This window comes from Pygocentrus nattereri, chromosome 11, assembly GCF_015220715.1.
Source record: "Pygocentrus nattereri isolate fPygNat1 chromosome 11, fPygNat1.pri, whole genome shotgun sequence".
In the NCBI taxonomy this organism is placed as follows: domain Eukaryota; kingdom Metazoa; phylum Chordata; class Actinopteri; order Characiformes; family Serrasalmidae; genus Pygocentrus; species Pygocentrus nattereri.
Window position 1 is genome coordinate 3863436 of NC_051221.1, and position 18545 is coordinate 3881980.

The 18545-nt window shown below is 40.0% G+C and overlaps 1 protein-coding gene and 1 pseudogene across 1 annotated transcript; one reads left to right on the forward strand and one right to left on the reverse strand.

Annotated features, from left to right (window-relative positions):
* Positions 1–18545, reverse strand: part of LOC108412015 — a 380788-nt pseudogene that overhangs the window by 41909 nt on the left and 320334 nt on the right.
* LOC108412013 (zinc finger protein 664-like) lies at positions 1691–10849 on the forward strand. Its single transcript, XM_017683854.2, has 2 exons — positions 1691–2011; positions 5890–10849. The coding sequence occupies exon 2, from the start codon at positions 5896–5898 to the stop codon at positions 7315–7317; it is 1422 nt and encodes a 473-aa protein (XP_017539343.1). The 5' UTR covers positions 1691–2011; positions 5890–5895; the 3' UTR covers positions 7318–10849.

Sequence of the window (18545 nt, forward strand, 5' to 3'; positions counted from 1 at the left end):
CTGCATTTTGTTTGAGTTCAGATCTTTCACAAATTTGGTTTCAACAAAGTCCAAATTCTCCATCCATCCATCCATCCATCCATCCATCCATCCATCCTCTAAGCCGCTTCTCCCTCAGGGTCGCGGTGGGTTGCTGGAGCCTATCCCAGTGGTCATTGGGCAAAAGGCAGGATACACCCTGGACAGGTCGCCAGTCCATCACAGGGCAGACAGACACACAAACCGTCAGACACGGGGAGAACATGCAAACTCCACACAGAAAGGACCCCAGTCACCCGGCTGGGGAATCAAAGCCAGACCCTACTTGCTGTGAGGCGACAGCGCTACCCACCGCGCCACCGTGCTGCCAATAGAGCGATAATCTAATTAAAAATCATGATAATCAGACATTGGGGAATCAAAATATTCAGAGATCTGAGGATCTCTTCTCTTTTTGGGAACTAATTGTTTAGAAGATCACAGAAAAGATCCTCCACTTCACAGCCAGGCCACAGAAAGTCGGGTGTGTATCTACGTTCATACAGACATACACTCACCTGCCACTTTATTAGGTACTAGTAAAGGGCTGCACCCCCTTTTGCCTTCAGAACTGCTTTAATTCTTCGTGGCAGACTTTCAACAAGGTGTTGGAAACGCTCCTCAGAGATTCTGGTTGGTTATTTGAGTTCCTGTTGCCTTTCTATCATCTGGAACCAGTCTGCCCATTCTCCTCTGACCTCTCACATCAACAAGGCATTTTCGTCCACTCAACTAACCGCTCACTGGATGTTTCCTCTTTTTTGGACCGTTCTCTGTAAACCCTAGAGATGGTTGAGCGTGAAAATCCCAGCAGATCAGCAGTTTCTGAAATACTCAGACCAGCCCGTCTGACACCAACAACCACGCCACGTTCAAAGTCCCTTAAATCCCCTTTCTTCCCCGTTCTGATGCTCGGTCTGCACTTCAGCAAGTCGTCTTGACCACCTCTACACGCCTAAATGCAGTGAGCTGCGGCCGTGTGATTGGCTGATTAGCATTTGTGTTAACAAGCAACTGAACTGTACCTAATAAAGTGGCCGGTGAGTGTGTTTATATATATATATTCAATTCAGTTCAACTTTATTGTCATTATACAATACAGGGTAGTACAGTATAATGAAACACTATGGGGCGACTTTTCCAGTGCAGTAATAAGAGATGCATAGTAAACAGGGCAGAGACTAAAGACAGTAAAAGACAGACAGAATGTGCGGTCAGTAGGTCCAGGTGTCGAACGTAGACAAGATGTGCGTAGGTGAGTGTTATAGGTGTACTGGACGTATGGACAGTCAGTGCATAGTCAGATATTCAAGTGTATCAGGTATAGAGACAGAAATGTGCTGGTGAACTGCAGTCCAGTAAATGCAGAAGTACTAGTGGTGTAAACAGTGGTCAGTATATAAAGTCTACAGTGCAGGTACAGAGGAGCAGCATAACGTTCAGGTAACATCTTAAATAAACAGTTACAGTATAAATATTTACATATACTAGAAATTAGGGGAAAAAATCATATATATATATATATATATATATATATATATATATATATATATATATATATATTTGGTATTTGCATAAAAAAATAATTTACATAAACGTCACCCCCCGATCCTCCAATGAGAAACGAGCTGGCGCGGCGACGCTGTGCGCATGCGCAGTGGCGCCCCTTCGCTGCCAGCGAAAGCAGAGGCGCCTGAGCTCCAGAGAAGCTGTCGAGAAGAAGGAGGTGCTGAGATGTTCTGAGGCGCTGTGAGGCGTTATGAGGCATTATGAGGCATTATGAGGCGCTATGAGGCGCGCCGCGCTGCTGTCTGTGAGCGCGAGCCCGTTGAGGTTGGCCTTGCAGTGTCAGGTGAAACACTGTTGTGCTAATGCTGCATCTGCTAGCCAGGACAGCGCCGCGGGTCTGCTCGGGTCTGCTCAGGTCTGCTCGTCTTGGGAGGAGAAGATCTGACTCCGAGTTAAAGTGACGCCGTGACCCGCGTGCTCGGAGGTAAACGCCGTCTTTGGCCGTGCAGACGTGGATCTAAGCTGCTTGTTCTGCTCTAGATCGACGGTATTTGCCCCAGTGTGGCTGTTTACAGCGGCCTGCCCTGCACTCACATTAGGAAACTCTCATCCCCCCAGTGCTCACTCATACCCACCCGGGCGTATCCGGCTGCTCGGTATAAAGCCATTTATCCCCTCAGTCACACATTCATCCTCATTATTTCTCTTTATTCGCATAACCCCTTGATTTGTGTTGCTTTGTGTGTTAATGTGATCAGTCTTTCTTTATCTAGAACCTCTTGGTGCAGGTTTAACATGAAATGAAGTCCAATAAAATTCATGTAGAAAGGAATTCTGTATGTAAACAAAAAAGTAGTACACAGACTTAAAATGATGGGAGGCGCAGTCGAGCACTGATGGGCATTCATGCAGCGTGTACTGCTAAGATTAAGATTAAGTGACACTTATTAGTCCCAAAACAGGGAAATTTCACCTCTGCATTTAACCCATCCGTGAAGTGAAACACCACATACACACTAGTGAGCACACACACACTAGGGGGCAGTGAGCACACTTGCCCGGAGTGGTGGGCAGCCCAATCCGCAGCGCCCGGGGAGCAGTTGGGGGTTAGGGGTCTTGCTCAAGGACACCTCAGTCATGTGCTGTCGGCACGTCTTGGTAGCTACTAAGACATCAGCAAACTACTAGTGATCGTTGATACTTGTTATGAAGAAAAGGACCATATCCCATTGACATGAAATGACATTAAACTAGATAATGCAGTGGTTATTGTAATTTTTAACAGACAGTTCACACATTTGTGGGTTTCTTTGGCTGCTTGTGCAGCCATCTTGCTGATTTAAAAATTTTTTTTTCTCGTAACACTCTGTTTGGAGTGCTCCTCTGTAAAACCTCAATGAAAAAGCCCAAACATTTACATTTAACATTTACAGCATTAAGCAGACGCTCTTATCCAGAGCGACTTACAAGAAGAGCTTTGTCAATCTAGAGAAAGTATCTTTGCTAGTTACCAGTAGGTTAGAGAGAAAGACAGTCCTGAGCTCAGATACTGCTAGAAACAAAAAGTCACTGTAGATACAGAGAGAGAAGGAGCAGAGCTGAAAACAGAACTCTGTGCCGTACAATACAATACAATACAGTAAACTACAGTACAATAAAATATAATATCTAAGTGCAGCACAAAATATTGCAATCAATACTTAATTCAATGCTCATTTAAGTGCTGTGTAAAGAGATGAGTCTTCAGTCTACGTTTGAAGACCTGTTCTGCTGTTCGGACAGCCAGTGGGAGTTCATTCCACCACCTGGGCGCCAGTACAGAGAACATTCTCAACGCTTGTCTTCCGTGCACCTTGAAGGATGGCTGGTCAAGCCGAGCTGTACTCGAAGCTCGAAGGGCTCGTGGTACAGTTCGAGATTTCACCATTGCCATCAAGTCGGTAGGGGCTGGTCCATTTTTGGCTTTGTAGGCCAGCGTTAGGGTTTTAAATCTGGATTCTGCATTCTGGGTGAGCTGCAGAGGCTTGATGGTCTGCATAGGAAGACCAGCCAAGAGCGAGTTGTAGTAGTCAAGCCTTGAGATGACCAGAGACTGCACTAGCACCTGGGTGGCCTCTCGGGTGAGGAAGGGTCGGACCCTATGGATGTTGTACAAGAGAAACCTGCATGACCGAGTCAGGTTCGCGGTGTGAGTTGAGAACGATAACTGGCCACCCAGAGTCACACCGAGACTTCCTGCCTCTACAGAGTGAACAATCAGGGAGTTCTCGAATGAGACCGTGAGATCATGATGAGGACCTGTAGTTGCAGGGATGAATATCAGCTCAGTCTTGCTAGGATTGGGCTTCAGGTCATGAGCTGCCATCCACTAACACTTCACCCTACCCCTCTATCTCAACAAAAATTGCCACACCCTACCCCTAGGTGTGAATGCATAAAACGGAGGGGTAGTAGGGGCAAGGGGTGAAATCAGATTAGATATTTCAGTATTTCAGAAGTTTTTAATCTGAAGAAATTTATTAGAAACCATTTTAATTCTTAGAAGAGCCATTTACAGTTCCATAATAAATCTGGCAAGAAGTTGATTTATGAAACGACAAAAGTAGAAGTGGAGCAGTGAAGAATTGTTACAAAGAACACTTCACCATATTCTGGGCACAGCAGTTCAAAACTAACAGGCCTATTCTAATGACTCTCAGATCTATGTTGAAACATATGGACAATTATGTAGACCGAAAGGTTTTCCAGCTTTAATTGTGAATACCTTAATTAAACTAGAGACTTCCTTGGTTGTCAGCCACTATGTTTAAATACAACCCCATTTACAAAAAAGTTGGAACACTTTGCACTTTATGTAAATAAAAATAGGATGCAATAATCTGCAAATCTTGTAAATTTAATTGTTTTTTGAAAAATATATGCCCAATTTGCCACTTTTCCACTTCTCCTCTGTTAATTTTAAAAGAGCTTGGCCCAGAGAAGGTAGCAGCGTTTCTGGATCCTGTATGCGTAGTTTTTTTCTTTGCATTTTAGAGTTTTAAATTGTATTTGTGGATGCAGTGATGAACTGTGTTCACAGTCAGTGGTTTTCAGAAGCGTTTCTGAGCCCATGCAGTGATTTCCACTACAGAATCATGTCTGTTTTTAATGCAGTGCTGCCTGAGGGCCCAAAGATCACGGCCAGCAGATACTGGTGTTCAGCCTCGTCCCTCACAGACAGAGATTTCTCCAGATTCTCTGAGTCTTTAATGATATTCTGCACCGTAGACGATGAAAAGCAGAAGCTCTTTGCTGTTTTATGTTGAGGAACGTTCTTCTTGAGTTGTTGCTCTATTTGATGGTGCAGTCTTTCACAGAGTGGTGACCCCTCCTCCTCTTCTGAAAGACTCCGCCTCTCTGAGATGCTCTTTATACCAATCATGTCACTGACCTGTTGCCAATTAACCAGCAGGTGTTTTTGCAACATGGAGCGTGTTGTTGCTGTCAAATTCAAAATGGGCATAGATTTTTCAAAAACCAATAAAACTTGTCAGTTTGAACGTGTAATTTGATGTCTTTGTACTATTTTCAATTAAATACAGGATTTAAATGATTTTCACATCATTGCATTTCGTTTGTTGCACAGCGTCCCAACAGTTTTGGAAATGAAGTTGTAATAAATCAGTCAAGTTCCTGTTGCTGTGACTCGTGGGTTCTGTGGACGTCTTGCGATTTTCACAAATTAGCTTAGATGTAATTAGGTTAGCTGATTAATAACTTACCCACGTCTTCGTGGTTGTATTTGAAAGCATTGAAGTAGTACACAGTGGTTATATTTCCATCATATATATGTTGAATGCTTGTGTGCCTATAAATATCAAACATTAATTCCAGCACAATTCCAGTTTGTTCTGTTTGTTTACATTTCGTAGGATGAGCTGAGCTATCCTTAAGAAGCATAATCACCTACCATTTGTTATATTGAATAAGCTCATTAAAACCATATTGTAACTAGATATGGAGTAAAAGGTTTGCGACTGAAAGCCATGCAAATGATTTTAAAGCTCATATAAATCTTTTACTGTGATGGCTAAGGTCTTGTGTGGTTTGTGTGCAACTTCTAAACATCCCATTATTTCGGTTCTTCTTTTGTGTGGCTCAGTGGCAGCATGTATTTTTCACTTTGATATTATTGTAGGATGTCTTAAGGGGCAAGGTTTGCACAAGGAAATACAAAACTGCAGGACGTTAGCAAGAAGGTAATAAATTGGAAAACGAATTGAATGTTGTCTACGGTATGTACAGTGGCTGACCAATTTGTTGTACTGTTGTATTTCAAATAGATTTTTTTATTCTTGTTTCCTTTTTCTTTTTCTCTTCTAGAAATGAATGATCTCTTGTTGGAAGTCTTCTGCTCAGCTTGCTCACATTCCTACACGATTTAAATTCTCCATCACAAAGAAGTCGGCGCTATATGTCACAATGCTGAAACCAGGAGAGGTTAAATATGAGGATACAGAGGTGCCAGTGCCTGAACCTGAAGAGCTTAAATATGAAGATGTGGTGCTGCCAGTTCGGAAACTGGAGGAGGTTATATGTGAGGATGTGGTGCTGCCAGTGAGTTTGAATAAACAGCAAACATCTGCTACTGCTCACCACACTAACACCTCCAACAGAGAAATGCAGAAAACTACAGGAAAGGAGAGATCTCACCACTGCCTACAGTGCAGGATGCGCTTTAGTGATCAGAGTAGCCTCCAGCGACACAAGCGCATTCACACAGGAGAGAAACCATATTACTGTTCATACTGTGGCGAAAGTTTTGTTCTACTAAGTCATCTCCAACTGCACCAGCGCATTCATGCAGGAGAGAAGTTGTACGACGAGTCACAGTTTGAGAAGAGTGTTAATGAGAGGAATGCCAAAACACCTGAGCACATTCAATCAAGAGAGAAGCTGCATCAGTGCTCAGACTGTGGGAAGACTTTTAATCGCCATTGTTATCTTCAACTACACCAGAGAGTTCACACAGGAGAGAAACCGTATCAGTGCTCAGACTGTGGGAAGAGTTTTAATCGACGTAGTTGCCTTCATATACACCAGAGTGTTCACACAGGGAACAAGCCACATCATTGCCCAGACTGTGGCAAGACTTTTAACAGACGAAGTCATCTCCAAAGACACCAGCGCATTCACACGGGAGATATGCCGTTCGGGTGCTCAGAGTGTGGTAAGAGCTTCAATCATCAGCTTCATCTCCAAATACACCAACGGACTCACACCGGAGAGAGGCCGTATCAGTGCTCGGAGTGCGGGAAGAGGTTTAATCAAAAGAGTCATCTCCTGCGACACGAACGATTTCACACCGGAGAGAAGCCACATCGATGCTCAGAGTGTGGGAAGGGTTTTTCTCTACAAAGTCATCTCCAAACGCACAAGCGCATTCACACCGGAGAGAGGCCGTATCACTGCTTAGAGTGCGGGAGGACTTTTAGCATACTAAGTCATTTCCAAGAACACCAGCGCACTCACACCGGAGAGAGGCCGTATCACTGCTCAGAGTGTGGGAAGAGCTTTAATCGACAGAGTAATCTCAAACTACACCAGCGCATTCACACCGGAGAGAAGCCGTATCACTGCTCGGAGTGCGGGAAGAATTTTAATCAGCGGAGTCATATCCAAAGACACCTGCGTGTTCACACAGGAGAGAAGCCGTATTATTGTTCGGAATGTGGGAAGAGCTTTAGATATACAAGTACTATAAAGAAACACAGCTGCAATAAAACCGTCATAGAGATTCCTAACACATGAGTTTGTTAAATGAATGGACGATTTTCATTGGGCTGTCGGCTTTTTAACATTTCGCTGTTGTTGGAACAAAAGCTTGTATCTCCAAAATGGTCATTTTACAGGAGAAGGAAAAAACTTACTTTACTTGTAATATAAGTCAGTGGAAACTGAATTTTTTCCAAGCAATTTTGGTCCATTCTTCATGAAATTTACACATAATGTAAAGGGGAAAAGATATTTTTGCGTTTTCTCAAAAACTGAAAAACATCAAAAATGGTTTTAAGAGGTTTTGCTTGGACAGCAGTGATATACAAATGATACAACAGTTTATGCTCGGTTAATTGCTTGTTAGATACCCCTAGAACCTCCCAAATTGTACATTTTTAGCAGAAATGAGCTTTGGAATGGGCAAAGTAACCATGAATTTGATGATTTTGAATGTGGCAAGTGCATGAAGTCATCTTGGAGTGCACCACTTATTGTCATCAATAGGCTACTATAGCTGAAGTCTATGTGGCATGAAGAACAAGAAATTGCTTCTACAGTGGGCATGGGAGCATCACAACTGCACTGTTGGGCGGTGGAAAAAGAAGTTACTTTGGCAGGTTGTTCTAGGTCTGGATGGCATCATGCTGTTGAAAAGGATAGAATATGTCACAAGCAACTAACCTTCTTGCGTGGCATGAGCAGTGATGTAGCATGGTTTGAGGAACACGGCAAGGTTTTATTGCTTCGGTGACCTGTGCAAGTTCTGGAGTTCAGCCCTATCCAAGCGTTGTTGGCATATGGTTAGATGAGTTGAAGTCTTTATTTTCTCTGTTGTGAGGTTTATATGCTAATGTATTTATGTAATTATTGTTCCTAAAGTTTTGTTCTGTATTTGATTGTACTTGATTTACAGTTACATGCAATAGTTTAGGCACCTGTAACATTTTAAGTTAAAAGAAGACAACACAAGCTCTGCAGCAAATTATTTTAGAGAATATCATTGTTTATATGTGCTCATTATATATATGGTTAACTTAAAAAAGTAGGAAAAAAACTAAATGGTGATTGATATGTGCCAGAGTTCAGGCTAAGTAACAACCCTGCTGGCAGGTGTCTGTTCAGATTTTTTTTTTGTCAATGCAAAGCACTTGTTTCCAATATGTCTCTGGCTTATCTAGGTACTTTTCTGCATATGTTTAGACTTTGACATTCGTGACAAGGTTGCAGATCATGTTTCTTTCTGATGACTCTTCCAGGAATATCAGGTTTATGTAAGCAGTGTGCACAGAAAAAAGGCACCACCACTCTTGTGTCAGCGTAACCTTTCTTGCAGGTCCTTTGCAGGAGTTTTCTTGGTCTTCCAGATCTTGCCTTGACTTTGAGTTCCCTCTTTATTGCATTTTTTTATGTTTCAGGCAGTTAAAATTGCGAGCAAGTGCTTTAATATTTTTTTATATACGACTGCTCTGTAGGCATCAGTTAGCTTCGTCTTCAGATGCTCAGCCAGCTGCACTGTTTCTGTGACGATTCTTTAATGAGTTTTCAGAAAAAATAACAATTGCCTAATAACAATTCTTGATCTGCTGAATCTTTTTTTGGCAATGTTTTGTTTGTTGCTAAAATTTCAGTAAAATTATGAAGCTCTATACTGCTGTATATAAGAAATGTCTTGAATTGTGTAGACGAAAAAACAATGGCATCCTCAGGGGACTTTTCACAAATAAGGGAAGGGGGAGAGGAAAAAAAATGTCTGCTGGTAACACACCAATCAATCAATCAATAAATGCCTTACACCACTGCATGGTTCCACATAAATGTGGAAAAAGAACTGCCTATGTTATTGTAACATTACTGCTTGAACTGTCAATAGTGTACTGTATTTTTTTTTGTCCATGAAAAGTTTGACTATCCCTAATCCAAGTGTAAATTGGAGGATTATGCTTTTTCCAGTTTAAAAGAGTCAAGCATCTAGCAACTCGTGTCACAAAGGCTAGTGGGCAGGCAATGGGCAAATTTGGGTAGTGCTCCAAAGGTCGCTGTAAGAAAAGATGGATTCATGACTTGGCCCAGGACATCTGCTATTCTAGTGAAAATAGAAGTCCAGAAAAAATGTAATGAACAAGTCCAAAACATATAATACAAAATTGACTTTACCCTGTTGTCACAGGTTGGGTGAGTGTCTTGATAAATCAGAGAGCTGTTTGGATAAGCCCATGTCCAGTACACACAGTGGACCCAATGTAAGATAGTGTTACGAAGAGTATCCGACAACTCTAGAGTCAAATACTTGGCCTACGTTTTTTTTTCCATTGTCTCAGAAAGAATAGTACGGTCAAATAATTTGAAATGCAAGAGAAAGTTCTACCTCTGAAACTTGGAAAGACTTTAAAAAGACCATCTATAGGAGGGGATGGAATATGTTGGAAAACTGTGTTTCCTACAAAAATTGTGCTTGGAAATAAAGTGAGTATTAGGAAAATTATACAACTCAGAAAGCTGTTGGTAGTGGTTGGTTAGTGTAGTGGTTAACACCTCTGCCTTTTACACTGTAGATTGGGGTTCAATCCCCCACCAGGGCAAGCGCCCTACACTATATCAATGAGAGTCCTTGGGCAAGACTCCTAACACCACCTTGGCTTACCTGTGTAAAATGATTAAATTGTAAGTCGCTCTGGATAAGAGCGTCAGCCAAATGCCATAAATGTAAATGTTGAAATGAGGCAAAGCATCCTTCCTTAAGTAAATCTGATATAGGTCTTATACTTCTCTCAGCCTAACCTTTCTCAACCTGATGAGTTAACGAGTGCTTGGTCTGCACATGCTACCATTACAAACATTTTCTTGTCTTCTTTATTTTTATTATTTTAAGGGAATCAGCTAAAAGGTTTTTTAAATAGTTTGCTACAGAGGTATTGACTTTGTCTCACTTCAAAATCAACAAAATGTGTCATTTGGTTATGGGTGCTCAAATATACTGTTTGATTTAAGCATGTAATTGAATATGTATATTTACTGATAAAAAGAACACTTGTCAACTGCTGCTGCTTTGGCCCATATGTCTTGAAATATGTTTTATTTCTTACTGAACATGGTGAGGATCGGCACAGTGCCATAGTGGGCACAGCAAGGAAGGCCTGGGTTTGATTCCCTGGCAACTAGGGTCCTTTCTCACCCGTGTCTGCATGGGTTTCCTCCCACAGTCCAAAGACTTGCAGTCAGGCTAATTGGAGATACTAAATTGTCCCTAGGTGAGAAATGTCTGTGTGTCGGCCTTCTGATGTCTGCCCTGTGTTTCCTGCCTTCCGCCCAGTGAGCGCTAGGATAGGCTGCAGCATCCCTTGTGACCCAAGAGGATTAGATGATGAGGGAGAGTGAGTGAACGTGTTGAGCCTGAAGCCTTGTCAAAGGCTTTTTTTGAGGTGCCACCATAAATATCAGCAGAAGTTTCTGGGTGGTGTTGATATCTGGCTTTTGCTTTTCATGGCAGTTTTAACTTGCACTTGTAGATGGAGCGACGAACTGTGTTCGCTGCTCGTGGTTTTCTGAAGTGTTCCTGAGCCCATGTGGGAATATCCTTTACAGAATGATGTGGGTTTTTAATGCAGTGCCGCCTGAGGGATCGAAGGTTACGGGCATTCAGTGTTGGTTTTCTGCCTCGCCACTTACCTGCAGAGATTTCTCCAGATTCTCTGAATCTCTTGATAATATTATAGACTGTAGATGATGAAATCCCTAAATTCCTTGCAATTGCATGTTGAGAAACTTTGTTCTCAACAATGTTGTTCACAAAGTGGTGAACTTCGCACCGTCCTTGCTTGTGAACGACTGAGCCTTTCAGGGATGCTCCCTTTATACCCAGTCATGACACTCACCTGTTTCCATTTAACCTGTTTACCTGTGGAATGTTCCAAACAGGTGTTTTATGAGCATTCCTCAACTTTCCCAGTCTTTTTGTTACCCCTGTCCCAACTTCTTTGGAACTGCTGCAGGCATCAAATTCAAAATGAGGGAATATTTGGAAAAAACAATAAAATTTATCTGTTTGAACATTAAATATCTCGTCTTTGTAGTGTGTTCAATTGAATATAGGTTGAAAAGGATTTGCAAATCATCGTATTCTGTTTTTATTTATGTTTTACACAATGTCCCAACTTCATTGGAATTGGGGTTGTTGGTAACATTTGCCTGTAATATCTGGATATTGCTGGTTAGGAATACACTCAACCAGGGTCGTGACCAAATAAATAAAATTAACAACAAAAGAAAAAGAAACAAAAGAGAGAAAAGAAGAGAAAACCCACACATTCAGGATACATATGTCAATGGCCTAAACTCACTAGAATAAAATGGTTGCATCTGTCTGTTAGCAAAGTTCTACACTATGTATTCTTAGCACTTAATATGAGAAAAAGATACAGGTTTTAGGTAATACACATAACAATAAGACTAGTAAGGCAAGTAGTATTGCTTATGGATTATATAAATGTTGATAATCAAGCGAACAATACTCTGGTACTTTTCTTATAAGTAAATGCCATTACGGTGGCGGTGTCTCATTCTCACCACTTGGCGGTGCTGTGGCTCCATATCTAAATTGTCAAAAAATGTATAAAATCATTTTGGGGTCTCGAGACATCTTGAAATGAACCCTGTTGAATAGTGGCAATTCGGAGTCGATGCACACTTTAGAAATTGGATTTCCTCTAATTCAAAAATTTAGGTAAGAGTCTTAGTAAAACTCTGTAGCTGGACTCCAGTCATGGATTTATTGATGCCTTTTTGGGGCAGAAGGTTGGTAACCTCCCACAGTGTCCATACTTGGTCCCAAGGTAACTTCCTTTTAAGCTGTAAAACTTAATCCTGTTTCTGGCTTTTTCGCAGCCAAAGCTTTTAGTTGGAATAGCGTGGAGGGTTCTTGTAAACAAGAGTGACTTTTGTTCAACCAGATGGTGGTGTTCACTACATCAATTACATTATCAAAAGCTCTCAAAAACAACAATGTGCTAAAACACATTTTGTATAATCTGGCCATAAAACAAAACAATTACACCACTGTATTTTTTCTCTAGTCAATTTGAAATAATTAGTGATATTCTCATAAATAATACAGGAAAAAATGTTTCTACACCTTTCTACACCTACTACATCTGTCTTCAGGTGAAGATACTTCTAAATTATGGAGTATAAATTGCATCAGGTTGAGAAGAGTAGAAATATTTTATATTTTTAAGAGCTGTATAAATCTATGTTGTTGATAATACACTGACATGGTAATATGCTGTTGTGGTGATTATGTGCAATTACAAAAATATACACATTACATATAAATCTGATTTACTTCTGTGGTATAAGATCTTTGTTTTCTAATAAGTAGATCTCAGCTCTGAACTAAACCACCTAAACTAAACTAAACTAAACACCTCAACTAAACATCAGCTCTTCTACTCCAACTTCATCTCTTCAAATAAGACGGCACAGTTTAACTCCTGCTATAAGCAGCGTGTGCATATTTGTCAAAAGATTACAATTGTGTATTGTGAAGACAAAGTGAGTGTAGGAGTTTGCACGTTGTGTTACAACTACTATTTCAGGTACTATCACTAATACTGTTGTTGACATGTTTTCTATATTCAAATAAGGAAATCATGTATTTGTCACAAATAAAAACACACCACAGGGGCATATAATAGGCTGTTTGTTTCCAGAAATGTTGGATTTTCAAGAATTGATTCCACACAATAATCACATTCTAAAAACAAATGCATAGAAAATGTAATTGTGGCAAAAATAAAGAGTATCATATTAATTGTATATGACCTTAGGAAGGAAATTTGAAGAGCTAGTTCTTTCTAGCTTAATTAAGTTAGCTGACTAACACAGGTTGGCTAAACTGTATCTCTTTGTTTGTTTGTTTTTTTTAATCCATTTAGGTGGGTAGCTGTTTTGGCACTGGCACATGTGTTGTAAGCTAATTTTTTTAGTGACACTTTATTTTGAGTGGTCCTTTTAAATGAAACACACACTTAAACTCTCGCGACCGGGGTCCTCTCTGTGTGGAGTTTGCATGTTCTCCCCGTGTCTGTGTGGGTTTCCTCTGGGTTCTCCGGTTTCCTCCCACAGTCCAAAAGACAAGCAGTCAGGCCAATTGTGTAAAATGATCAAATTGTAAGTCGCTCTGGATAAGAGCGTCAGCCAAATGCCGTTAATGTAATGTAGGATTAGGGCCAGGGTTGAGGTTAAGGTTAGTATTATGATTAGGACCAGGGTAAGGGTTAAGTTTGGGTTGAAGGTGGGGTTAGGATACGTGGCAGGCTTAGCATTATGTGTTGAGTTGATGTTGAGATTAGGTCAGGTTGAGAATAAGGATTAGGTTTGGGTTGAGGTTAAGGTTAGGATTAGTGTCAGTATAAGCAAATATGTGTCATTGTCTATAAATAATCTCAAAATACATGGTGGTACCTTATTTTGCTAACATTCAGTAGATTACAAGGTAAAATGTGTGGATTGCTGCAAGGTTGTGCATGGTGACTGACTTTATTAGTCTAGTTTTAGAGCTTTTGTATACATCTTGGAAGACACTGTTATTGCTGAAAACTGAGTTTATATAACTCTGACAAATGTCAAAGATTTATTTTATGTAGATATTTAGATACATATAATCTCAAAGGATATTTAGCAGCCAGTATCAGTCACACAACACAAGACAGTTATAAAAGTAGGGGTGATACAATATAAAAAGAAGTATATATACAAGAAACCTGTCTACTGGCATATATACAACTAGAAATATACAAAAATATTCAATAAAATCTATCCTGAGATAAAAAGGCAGTGCAATAATGAATGTACTAGGAGGTGCAGGTAACAGCATATAATGACAAAACTGAATAAATATGTGCATATATTGGTACTGAAATGAAGTGTCCAGGTGTGGAGTGTCCAGATGTGCAAGACAAGTACAATAAGGTGTGCATAAGTTCAACATGTAGAGTAAAGTGTCCAGAGGTGCAGACAGATAAAATAAACCTATGATTTAGGATAAGAAATTCAGTCCTCATCTCTCCCCTTCCCTCTTCTGTCTTCTGGCCCCACTGGGAAGAGTTGAAGAGACACAATGGATCTTCTTAGTCTGTCGGTTAAGTAGCTCTGTGACAGCAACCTGCCTCTAAACATGTTCCTCTTGACTGTGATAATGGTGTGCACTGTTTGGCCATCATCATCCATAATGGAGACCAGTGTGTGCAAAGTCCTTCTTGGGGCAGTCGTTGGCTGGAGGTTAGGGAACCAGCCCTGTGACCAGAAGGTTGCCGGTTTGATCCCCTCGGCTGACATTACGTGACTGAAGTGCCCTTGAGCAAGACACATAACCCCCAACTGCTCCCCGGGCGCCGTTGATAGGGCTGCCCACGACTCTGGGCAAGCGAGACATCTGGCAACCATGGTCTAGTAGAACACCTGTAGGTGCTTCATACTGATGTTAAAGGACCCCAGCTCAGAGCAATAATGACCAATGATGTCTGCAACATACATCTCTGATATTACAGCAACCTCCTGTATCACACCCCTTGAAATATCATGATTACCAAAAAAAAGAGAGAAGAAACACCAGACATACACTCACTGGCCACTTTATTAGGTACCTTGCTAGTAAAAGGTTGGACCCCCTTTTCCCTTCAGAACTGTCTTAATTCTTCGTACCAGACTTTCAACAAGGTGTTGGAAACGTTCCTCAGAGATTCTGGTTGGTTATTTGAGTTGCTGCTGCCTTTCTATCATCTCGAACCAGTCTGCCCATTCTCCTCTGACCTCTCACATCAACAAGGCATTTTCGTCCACACAACTGACCGCTCACCGGATATTTCCTCTTTTTTGGACCGTTCTCTGTAAACCCTAGAGATGGTTGTGCGTGAAAATCCCAGTAGATCAGCAGTTTCTGAAATACTCCACCAACAACCACGCCACGTTCAAAGCCCCTTAAATGCCCTTTCTTCCCCGTTCTGATGCTCGGTCTGCACTTCAGCAAGTTGTCTTGATCACCTCTACATGCCTAAATGCAGTGAGCTGCGGCCGTGTGATTGGCTGATTAGCTATTTGTGTTAACAAGCAACTGAACAGGTGTACCTAATAAAGTTAAAAAAAAACAAACAAACCACAGATTCTTACTTGTATAGCATTTTACAAAATGTCAATTTTTTCATGGGCTTGTATTGTTAGCACACTTTCAATCTTACTGTCATTGTTTAAAATGCCTTTAACACCTGTGTGTAGGCAGCGTTTAAGCACTCCAATAACTTGTTGCAGTACAAGGATCTTTTATTGACCCCTTTGGCTTTGGATTAGCCAATTAAAAGTCCTCAGAGGCATATTCAGTGTAGCTAAGTCCTGAGTGTAGTGTGGTTGCTTAGTCCTTCAGGTTGCTAGTTTTGTTCTGGGCATGTGTAAATGAATCAAGACTTTTTTTCTCATGCAGTTCCAATCTGAATCTTTTAATAAGTACATACGGTTATAGTCCAAACTACAGATGAATCAAGAACGATAAAGGATCACATTATTGTTTATGTTTTAGATAGACATTATAAATCTTTAAACCTATAGAAAGATTCACAGTAGCTATCTTTTTGCTGCCATGTGGTATTTATTTTGAACGCTAGGTTGCTGGGTGATATCATGGTTGTTAAAGTTCAACTGTCAAGATAAAAAGATTGAAATTATGCATCAAACCAGTAGAATGCTGTAACAGCAGTATCTTGTGGGTGAACAGTGCATTGTAATTGTTGGTAGGCAGATTGTAACGGTGGGGAGTGAGAAGGAGGATGCATATGCTGAGATAAGCGACTTCTATTGAGGGCAAATCCAGGGTCGTGGTCATGACAGTCCACGTTCAGGTAGCCAATACAAAGAGCAGGAGGGACAGACATGACAAAGAACACAGAAATCAATAAATAAATAATCACAGGGATGACGAGGGACAGGTGGGAAACAGGTGAAACGAAACGGGTGGAGTCAAGAAAACAAGGGGGCAGGACTGAGTCAAAACAAATGCACATGGAATGTCAAAAGGTAAACAAAAAGCACATGGGGGAGTGGGAGGAGCCAAGCGTGACACGCATCAACCAACATTTAACTGTTATCCACTGTAAGTTTGTAGGATACAAACATTTATTGACAGATTATGTTTGTTAAAAAAATGTTTAATGGGATGGAAAAGATGGTAAAGCGATCGTTAATTTAAATAACATTTCTTTATTTTACTTTAAAAATCTGTACTTTGACATGTGCATGTTGTAGATTGATTAAATAATTCTATGAAATTACACTGTTATTTAAAAAAGCAACCCTCAAACTGGAGACTTTAAGTCTATTTCTGCAGTACTTCCATGTTTTTAATATATTCTAGAGATGTTTTTTAACAATGAAAATGTGTAATTCTGCTCAACTTTGGTTGTAAAATTACACAGAATGTTTACAGGGTAAAGCTTTTACAGTAATCCTTTGTACAGTATTTTACTGTAAAATTTCAGACATTCTTGAGATGCTTATTAACCCCAGGCCCAATATGGCTGTTTAATGTTTATAGCATTTTTGACTTTCCTAGCTTTCCTTGAAGTAGAGACAATTTTTAATATACTAATGAAGTTATTAAGAGGCTTCACTCATAGTTTTTGATAAAGTGTGGGAAACTTTTCTGGCTTATGCAGAAGTGATTAATTCCTACACTCCCAGTGTCATCAAGTTGTTTTATCTGACTTATGTAATTACATTTTTGATTAATATGTATTATTATATCAAATACACTATTTATTACTTATAATTATCCTTAATATTTTCAATAATATGTCACACTTGGTTTTTTTTGTGTGTTACTGACTCAATCTGCATTCCATATTTACTCCCACTTATTTGTATTTTGATACCTTGAAAAAAATCAATAAATGATTGAAAGAATAAAAACGAAACAAAACATGGGATTTGCTGAGCTGCAGCCTGTCATATCCAACAAAAACAAAAAAAAGTTTGGTAAGTTAACTAAACATGTTGATTAGCATTATGAACTAGAAATGTGCTTTTCTTGAAGGAAATGCAGAGTGATTGCACAGCATAATGTAGCAAATATGTTGCTATGCTGTTGCTGTGGTATCTCAGGTGGTTGCTAAGTTGTTAAAAGATGGTTTCTATGGTATGTTAGATAGATGTTAGTTGGTTGCTATGGAATTCCAGATGGCTAGTAAGGTGTTGTTAGATGCTTACTTGGTTATTTCAAGTTGTTGCTAAAGTGTAGCTAGGTGTTAGCTGTTCCTAAGGTACACCATCAGACTGAACACTCTGGATTCAGTAAAGTGTCGATATCTGTGGGAGTTAGCAGACAAAACTGCTGTGAAAAGTACTTAGCTAAGCGATGTTGAGTTTGGAAGTTAAACATTTTTCCACCAAACTTTTTGTTTTAATAAGGTGTACGTTAGTCACTGATGAAATATACCATTTTATATGTATATATAAAGTCTTTATGAAGATTTTTTTTGTCTGTTTTGGAAATTCTAAAGAACCAAATGTTTGCTTTGCTTAGATAATTTAATGCTTAAATATGGGACTTGTTGGGAATAAAAGCCAAAACTTGACTGAAATTTGTCTAGACAGCAATTTAAGAACAGAAAGCCAGTAAGTTACAAATAAAGCCAATTAGTAATAGAATTTTTCATGCTCCTTTCAGAACCACACAGAGAGAGGCAAAAGATGTGAAATCAGCCACTGATACTTGTTTGCATTGGATTGGTAATTAAAAAAAAATAGCTACACCTATGCCTCCAAAGTACAAATTTTAAGTGATGTAAAATCTATATGCTGGGCTGAGGTATACAAACAAGAAAGTCCTGATGAAGCTTGGGAAATCTTCATGAAATTGTTAATGCCATAGTCACCAGATGAAGAGCTAAAAAGTATCATAACACAAAGAAATGAAGGAAAAAAAAGATGCTGTGAAAAGTGGCAGTACTACACAGTGGTGGACAGTTATGAAGTAAATGTAATTAGTTTCTGTACTGAAGTAGTTTTTCATGCATCTGTACTGAATTTTCTCTGTTCTGGGTGACTTTTTACTTTCACTTCACTACATTTCAAATCAAATATCTGACTTTTTCCTCCACTACATTTTGAGAAATCTGACCAATGCATCTTTTTTCTGAATTCCTACAAACACTGTTTCATTTTATAGTAAATTAGTTTGGGCTGGTTTATGTTTATGAACAGAGGCCTACAGCTGCAAT